Source organism: Psammomys obesus, unplaced genomic scaffold (genome assembly GCF_907164565.1).
Source record: "Psammomys obesus unplaced genomic scaffold, mPsaObe1.curated_primary_1811, whole genome shotgun sequence".
Taxonomy (NCBI): Eukaryota; Metazoa; Chordata; class Mammalia; order Rodentia; family Muridae; genus Psammomys; species Psammomys obesus.
The window spans coordinates 1094775-1103395 of NW_026587215.1; the positions used below are offsets into that span (position 1 = coordinate 1094775).

The 8621-nt window shown below is 55.8% G+C and overlaps 1 protein-coding gene across 1 annotated transcript; it reads left to right on the forward strand.

Annotated features, from left to right (window-relative positions):
- The first annotated feature begins 1422 nt into the window (after nt 1–1422).
- Nucleotides 1423–5505, forward strand: Pdxp (pyridoxal phosphatase). The gene is made up of 2 exons (XM_055603031.1): nt 1423–1998; nt 4963–5505. Exons 1-2 carry the CDS (start codon nt 1437–1439, stop codon nt 5277–5279), a joined length of 879 nt encoding a protein of 292 aa, XP_055459006.1. The 5' UTR covers nt 1423–1436; the 3' UTR covers nt 5280–5505.
- Nucleotides 5506–8621: the final 3116 nt, after the last annotated feature.

The window sequence follows — 8621 nt, forward strand, 5'->3', positions numbered from 1 at the left end:
GGTGGGGTTTGCTGGAGGAGGAAACAGAATCATCCTGACGCTGGCCATGTGAAAATGCTGAAGGAAAAGGTAGGGACCTTCCAAGCCAAGGAGAGCAGCTTACAAAAGGCACAGAGAGCAGAAAATAGTTGGGTCTCAAAGGAATGGTTTTCCCTTGGTCTCTTAAGTTACTCTGGGGGTTAGACAGCTACAGTTCTGCTTAGAACCACAAAACTGAAGCAGGCAGTGGCTTTTACTCTCGGCACTCGGGACTGGCAGGCCGATCTCTTGAGTTCGGGGCCAACCTGGTCTACAGAGTGAATTCCAAGACAGAGCTAAAATGGAGAAGCCCTGTCTCAAGAAAAAAAACAAACCCCACAGAATTGTGACAATACAAACACCCATCCATTCCTCGTCTCCACACGTTGAACTAGTTGGTTATTCAGAGGCTTTCCAGATTAGAAGGCCCCATCTACAAAATGTAGACCTAGGCAGCTGAGGTCACACCATCAACAATGCAGGCAACGAATCGGCTCTGGTAACAAAAAGAATACTCTGGGCTGTAAATAAATAAGTAGATAAGTCTTTGGGTTCCAGCCTTCTGTCCATGAATTGGATTTTTGTTTGTTGTTTCTGGTTTTAGTTTTCCACGAGTTTCTGTGCATCCCTGGCTGTCCTGGAATTTGCTCTGTAGACCAGGCTGGCCTGGAATTCCGAGTGCTGGGATTATAGGCATGTGCCACCACCACCTGGCTAGAATGTTTTAAAATGTATTTGAGTGCGTGGATGCTCTTATGGAGGTGAGAAAATTTGCAGGAGTATGTTCTCTCCACTGTGAGGTCCCTGAAAATGGAACTCAGGTCCCCAGCCCTGGTGGCAAGTCATCTGCTGAGCCATCTCGCTGACCCTGCGCCCGTGTTTTTGAAATCATTTATCTAAAACCATCGAAGTGTACAATAAAGGTTATACATCTTACTAAATGTAAATTGTAACAAAAAACAAGTTCCCCGGGAATAGCCCAGACAGAACCCGCGAAGACAATGATGTGGCTTTTGCTCCACCGTATCCACATGTTTCTCAGGACTTGCTCAGAATCCAAGCGTCACTGGTTCCGAGGGCGACAAGATCTGGCCCGAAGACATCGCTTTCGGCCTCTTGTTTTCTTCCTAGCAACCAGCTGGCCTACGCTTCTAATTGGCTGGGAAGCGCGCGGCGATTCGCTCCAGACCAGGATGGCCCTCCATTGGCCCCCTCTTCCGGGTGCCGGCCGAGGTCCCGCCCCCTTCTCCGAGCTCCTTCGGGATCAGCGAGGGCCCTCGACTAGGCGCTCGCCGCTATTGGCTGAGGCCTGCGGCCGTAGCCCCGCCCCCGGCCCTTTCCGCGCGCGCCAATTGGTGGAGCTGGCCCGCGGCCGCGCAGGGAGCGCAGGGCGCGCGTGCGAGCGGCCAGCCGGCTGCATGGCGCGCTGCGAGCGGCTGCGCGGCGCGGCCCTGCGCGACGTGCTGGGCCAGACGCAGGGCGTCCTGTTCGACTGCGACGGGGTGCTGTGGAACGGCGAGCGCACCGTCCCGGGCGCCCCCGAGCTGCTGCAGCGACTGGCGCGAGCGGGGAAGGCCACGCTGTTCGTGAGCAACAACAGCCGGCGCGCGCGGCCCGAGCTGGCGCTGCGTTTCGCCCGCCTGGGCTTCGCGGGGCTGCGCGTCGAGCAGCTCTTCAGCTCGGCTCTGTGCGCCGCGCGCCTGCTGCGCCAGCGCCTGCCGGGGCCGCCCGACGCCCCAGGCGCCGTGTTCGTGCTGGGCGGCGAGGGGCTGCGAGCCGAGCTGCGCGCCGCGGGGCTGCGCCTGGCGGGGGACCCCGGCGACGAGCAGCGCGTGCGCGCCGTGCTCGTGGGCTACGACGAGCACTTCTCCTTCGCCCGGCTGAGCGAGGCGTGCGCGCACCTGCGCGACCCCGACTGCCTGCTCGTGGCCACCGATCGCGACCCTTGGCACCCGCTCAGCGACGGGAGCCGGACCCCCGGTGAGCTCGGGGGCCGTGGGGCGCGGGGACGGGCGCAGGGGCTTCCGGCCGCGGCCGCCCGTGGGGTAGTGTCCGAGGACCCGTTTGCCAGGCGAGCCGGCTGAGGCTCGCTGTGTCTTAGGCAGTTACTTGCAGCTTGCATCCAGGTCTGGCTGCAACTGGCCTCCGGGGCTTTTGGCGTTGGCCCCACCCACTCTGCAGGTGGGCGGCCTAGGAGGATGGTTTGCGCACCTCCAGAGTCAGGATGGAGACCTGGAGCGGAGTGAAGCTTGACCCCAGTTCCGTTTCTGGCCCCGCTCGGTTAACCCCGTGAGTTACATAACCTCGGAGTATTCCTGCCTGGGTGCGAGTGTGGCCCTTCGCCATGCCTGTCATCCCAGGGCTCCTGACCGAAGGAGCTGGTAGCCAGCCCTCCCGTTTGTTGATAGCTTCCGGTCATGCTGCCCTTGTTTCCTTTCCAGATCACTGCAAAAATGAGAGCGTTGGCCCATTTCTCGGTTAAAGAAATCGAGGCTCAGAGAGGGGGAGCGAGAACACAGTGACCATAGAGCAAGGGAACCCGAACGAGGCAGGAGCAGTGAAAGCTGGGATGAGTCGGGAAGTGGGAGGCGGCAGAGACTGGCTAGTAGGGATGAATGGATGTGGACAGGTTTGGTTCTTCAGGATGTGGCCCTGACGTATCTCCCGCTCCACTCTGCTAGCCTTCAGCCCAGATAGACCTGGGAGAGGGTGAGGTGGTCACCGGGCTGTGGTGAGGCAGTGAGGCAGATGTGTGTGGAGAGGATCTGGGAAGCCTTCCCGGAGGAGGCATGCTGCAGGGCCGGGTGACAGTAAACTAGGAGCTGTTGGCATACAGTCAGGATGCTGTGGCTGAAGAGGAAGCTATTGTCTGGGCCCTTCCTGGCCCCTGGCTCTGCCTGAGACCTGCTTGCCACCTCGTTGCCTGATCCTTCTCACTGTCACGGCTCCACCGTGCCACTGTCAGGTCTGATTTCCCACAAGGCTTGGGTTGAGGCTGTGGAACAAGGGTTTCCAGGGTGCCTGAGGGTTGGTGTGAGGAGCTTGGGAGATGCTGGCCGTATCCCCAGGCCTCTGCAGGAACCCTCATGCCTTTTCCAAATCCGCCTAGCTGTACTCAGCCGACCTGCTGGTCACTCGAACTGCCTGGAAGGGGGAGGCAGAGCTCTGACAAACCCAGGCTTGCAGCCACATTGGTGAGTGCTGCAGCTTCCAGAGCTGTAGCTTCCAGAGCTGTGAAGATATTTTTTTTAAATGCCTGCCGCTTGTGTGCCATAACCCAGGAGCATACAAACAGTACGAGCGAGGGTCCCCGTTCGGCGTCAGGTCTGAAATAACGTGGGACCCCCCTCCCCAGCTCTCCCTCTTCACCGCAGGCCTGTGAAATGTGTGCGTGTTTGCCACAGGGTAGCCACCCCGAGCTATCGAGTAGAGGTGGCCACCACTGCAGGAGTCTGTCATCACACACAGCAGCCTTGAGTTGGGTACATCCCCTACTGGGATGATTGTTGCCTGGCCATCATGTTGACCGTATTGAGCCTCAGTAAATCTCAGCTGGATGACAGACATGAGGCAGGGGTTCCCAACAGCTCCAGCTCTGTCCTGGCGGCTGGGAAAGGGGAAGACTCCACTGGGCACAATCTTTATTTACTTTTGTGTTTTTGAGACAGGGTCTCAGCCTTGGTCTGCCTCCCAAGTGCTGGGGTTAAGGTATGAACCCCACCCCTACCACCTGCCTCCAGTAGACTGGAGCTCAGTGTTGCCCATACTGGCCTTGAACTCCTGATCCTCCTGCCTCAACCTCCTAAGTGCTAGGAATATAGCTGTATGCCTCCATGCCCAGCTCGGGCCCATTCTTGCACTGAGGGAAAAAAAAAAAATTCTGTAGGGTGACTTGGCAGAGTCTCTGGTCCTAGAAGAAGGAACTTCTAACCAGGTAGCTCTTTACGTCCTATGAACAGAAACAGGGCTGAGGTCTGGTTTGGTGGTGCACGATCTGGGCTCAAGCCTCAGTGCCATCAGAGAGGTGCAGGTGTCAGGAGGACAATGAAGTGGAGCCTTTCTCTCTGGAGGTTCAGTTTCTCTCTCTCCCTCTCCCTGTCTTTTTTCCACACAAAGTTTCTCTGTGTAGCCTTGTCTTTCCTGGAACTCACAGAGATCCCCCTGCCTCTGCCTCCCAGGTGCTGGGATTAAGGGTGTGCACCACCATGCCCAGCTCTGAGCAAGTCTCTAATGTCACAGAGCCTCAGCTTTCTCATCTGTGGAATGGGCTTTCAAGAGTATACCAAGTAAACGGCGCTTCTCTTCGTTTAGCTGTGGATGTTGGCGTAAAGGCAGAATGTTCTGGCCCAGAGACAGGCCTGTGAGCAGGAAGGGAAGACTCACTGTGCCAGCAGGATGGTGCTGCCTGGGAGGCAGCACCTGAACAGACCTCCTGTTGTACACTCAGGCTTCTTCCCTGACCTTGCTTGCTTCCCATGGTCACTGTGGCCACAGGCATCTTCCAGCTTGTCGCTCTTTGTCTCCAGCTGGAATTTTCTCGAGGGGATCGTTTTTCCCTGCAGGGCTGACTCGGTCAGAGGTGTGGACGTATCTGTGCCTTGCTGCATTCCAGGCGGGTGGTGCGGATTTTCCATGCCGCCTCTTGAGCTCGGCTTCTAAGAGCAATACCCACCATTGCTGTCTAAGTGCGTTTCCGCTTATAAAGTGACTCCCCGTGAGGCCCCCAGCATCCCTTCACGGGAAGTGTTACCACAGTTCAGAGAAAGTCAGAGAGGCCGAAGGGCTTAGAGGACACCCAGAAGGTGCGTGCCATTGCTGCCTTCACTATCGATTGAGAAACTGAGGCAGAGAGTGTGTCCAGAGCAGCCGTGATCGAATCAGAATTCAGGTGTGTGGCACAGGCAAGGCCTTCCCGTTGACCGAGTGTCCCCTCCTCGCCCGCAGGTACTGGAAGCCTGGCCGCCGCCGTGGAGACCGCCTCAGGGCGCCAGGCCCTGGTGGTGGGCAAGCCCAGCCCCTACATGTTCCAGTGCATCACCGAAGACTTCACGGTGGAGCCCGCCCACACCCTGATGGTGGGTGACCGCCTGGAGACCGACATCCTCTTCGGCCACCGCTGTGGCATGACCACCGTGCTCACCCTCACGGGTGTCTCACGCCTCGAGGAGGCCCAGGCGTACCTGGCGGCCGGCCAGCACGACCTGGTGCCCCACTACTACGTGGAGAGCATTGCGGACTTGATGGAGGGGCTGGAGGACTGAGGCCGCCTCCCCCTCCCCCGATCCCGGACATGGCCGCCGACCGTGAGCCACGCTCAGCACTGGGCTCCCTGGCACAGCTGTCCGTACCCCAGTGAAGGGAGGCTGGGAGCCAGGAAGGCTTGTGGGCCCTCGAAGCCCTCCCAGCAGTGGCTGGACACTGCTCGACAGAAGCTGGCCCCCCACATCTTACAGGTTCACCCTGGCCCGTCACCTCCCCTCCTTGAACTATATATGGGCCCCAAAGCCAAATGGAGAATTCTTCCCCCCCCAACCCTGAGTACTTAAGTTCATCCCCTTCTTTGGGACCTCTAGACTCTGTCCCTAGGTCCTTGTCAACCAATCAGAGGTCTCGGGAACTCTAGCCCGTTGCCAGCCTGAATGGGCCTATGGAGGAACAGCTGCTGGTAGTGACTGGTGCATTAGTGTCTCACTGTGGGCCTTCAGTGGGCCAAGTAGGAACTCAAAAGATGCCTTGCACCTCTGGGAGCCCCAGAGCACCAGTCACAAGGCTGAGTGACACTGATCTCTGAATGTCCACCAGGAGGACAGTTACAATCCACTGGCCTCTTAAATCCCAAATAGCATAATCCACAAGGGCCAAGAGACAGGGCCCTTTTGACAATCCTTGCTTGACCGGATCAGCCAAGGGACCAGGTCCTACAAGGCAGAGTGATGGGTGCCTGTACTTACAGCGCTTAGGAGGCCGAGGCAAAGAGGATTGCCTCTTTGGTTGGCTAGCTGCAGCGTGAGGCCTCATCTCAGAAAGACAAAAGGCCAACTTCAAAGTCCTCCCCTTCCACGGACTGATCAGCGGGCCCCTCTGGTCCTGGGGTGGTGTGGAGAGGCCCCCACTCCCACCATAGTACCGTCCACAGCTTGGAAGGGGGCCCTTACGTTGTCCCGGCCTGCAGTCAGTGTTAGCTGTGCCACTTGTCTACCTGCCCGTCCCCAGCTATTTATTTGTTTATTTATTGTGTGCCAGTGAAGGTGGGGGCAGGGCGGGACCTTCCCACCACCCCCACCCCTGTTGTAACCAGTCCTTGAACTTAATAAAACGTGAGTGGGAGTGTCTATGCGTCACAGTCTGTGGGATGGAGTCCTGCCTGAGCCTGCCTGCCTGAAGCGCCGGCCCCACCCCTACCTCCCGCAAGAAGGGATGCCTCCCACAGCACTTTCTCAGCACAGACCGACTGCTGCGCTTGTAGCATCTCCGAGTCCTTATGTGTCAGTTTGTTTCAGTCCTTTAAAGACCCACTGTTGGGCCGAGCATGGTAGCACACATCTTAAATTCCAGTACACGGGAGACAGAAGCCGGTGGATCTACAGAATGAGTTCCAGAATAGCTGGGCTGTTAACACACAACAGTTTTGGGCCAGGAAAAGTTAGTTACTGAGTTGTAAACTGCTTGCTTTATAAGCCAAGGGGCCAAAGTTTGGTCCCCAGAACCCACAAAAAAAATGGCAGATGTGAGGCTAGAGAGATGGCTCAGCAGTTACGAGCACTGACTGCTCTTCCAGAGGACCTGGGTTCATACCCCGGCACCCACATGCCCGCCCACAACTGTAACTCCAATATCTGACAGGACCCTCTGACACGTGACACCCTCGCACAGACACATGGAGGCAAATAGTAGTTACATAAATAAAAATTAAGAACCGGGTGTGGCATTCACTTGTAATCCCAACACAGGGGAGACAGAGACTGGTGGCTCCTTGGCGCTCACTGGCCAGCAAGTATCTAGCCTGTCCCCAAACAGTGGATGGCTGTGGGGGGGGGGTTAGTGCACGCCTTTAATCCTGGCACTCGAGAGGCAGGCGGATCTATGAGTTCAAGGCCAACCTCGTCTACAGGACAGCCAGGGCTACAGAGAAGCCCTGTCTGGGGATTAAAAAAAAAAAAAAAAAGTTGTTGCTGGAGGGGTGACACTTGGGGGACTCTGGCCTCCACATAACACATGCACCCACAGGGACACGCAGCTACATCATGACCTAGTTCTTAGGAAATAGGTATTTGGAGGGCAGGGATGTCGCTTAGTGGTAGATCAGATGCCTCCTGTGCCTCAGGTGCCAGCACCATCAAGAAAGAAATGTGATGTGGACTCAGACCAGGGCGCACAGCTTATCTTTGCTTTGAACTGGAGACAGGCATTTGCCCAAAAGGCTGCAGTCCTCTGGAGAGTATAGGAACAGGAGGGCACAGGATGAGGTTCCCACCCTCAGATCCCCCCCCCCCTTAACTTTTAGATAACGTAGCATTATGCATTCCTTAAAAATCTCTCAGGCTGCAATTTCTTTGAAGGATGACTCATTCCCACTTGCCTCTCCCCGCTCCGCAGCCTTCAACCCTTTATCACTGCAATTCATCAGAATAGGCTCTGTGAATCCACAATCCATTTGCTTCTCTATCTACTGTGTATGATAGATTTCACACACCTCACGTGACACCAGCATTCCTCAGGGCGGTAATCTAGCGCTTTTTTCATCCTTCAAGGCAAAGTGCAGGACCTTGTCTGAAAAAAAAAACCAAAAGCACCACTGTGGTGACGGCCCAGTGAGCACAAACTGCTCTTGCCCTCAGATTGACAGCTCAAAACCACCTGTGACTCCAGCTGCAAGGGATGCTCTGTTCTGGCATCTCTGACAGACATACAAACACATAAAGAAAGAAAAAAAAAAAACCTGCTGGATGTTGGTGGCACACGCCTTTAATCCTAGGACTCGGGAGGCAGAGGCAAGTGATTCTCTGAGTTTGGAGACCAGCGTAGTCTATAGAGCGAGTTCCAGGGTTCCAGGACAGCCAGGGCTACACAGAGAAAACAACCTCAAAAAACAAAACCCAGTCATCTTTGAAACTAAATGAAGGCCCAAGAGGAGAGTGATTTAAAACCCATGAAGGCACAGCATGAACTCTTTTATAGTTTTGTTTACATACTGTTTAGGGGAGAAAGAAAAGGCATTGGCCCTTAGGATCCAATGGGCTGACTCACCCCTAGGAAGACCTGGAAATTCAGAGGAAGAAAAGCCTAACCTTCAAAGTCTTTCAAATATAATGGAAGGTTTGAGACTACTCCAGTTAGCATTGTTGTGGATAGAAACATGTTTTTGTTTTATTCCCAGGTAGGGGATGTGGGACTGATTCAGATGGTCCACAGCAGCAGACTATTTGCCTCATGCGGGCTCTGAGAGGAGCTCTTTGCCAGCTGCACATAGTTTAAATCTGAGGACTCTGGAGAGAGAATAAATGCCAGAGCCTAGAGAGTGTGGGGAACTCTAAGAAAGAACAAGGCGGCTGCTGCTGCTTCCCCACTGTGGCTCCTGGTTTCTGCTGATGCAGTGAGACAAG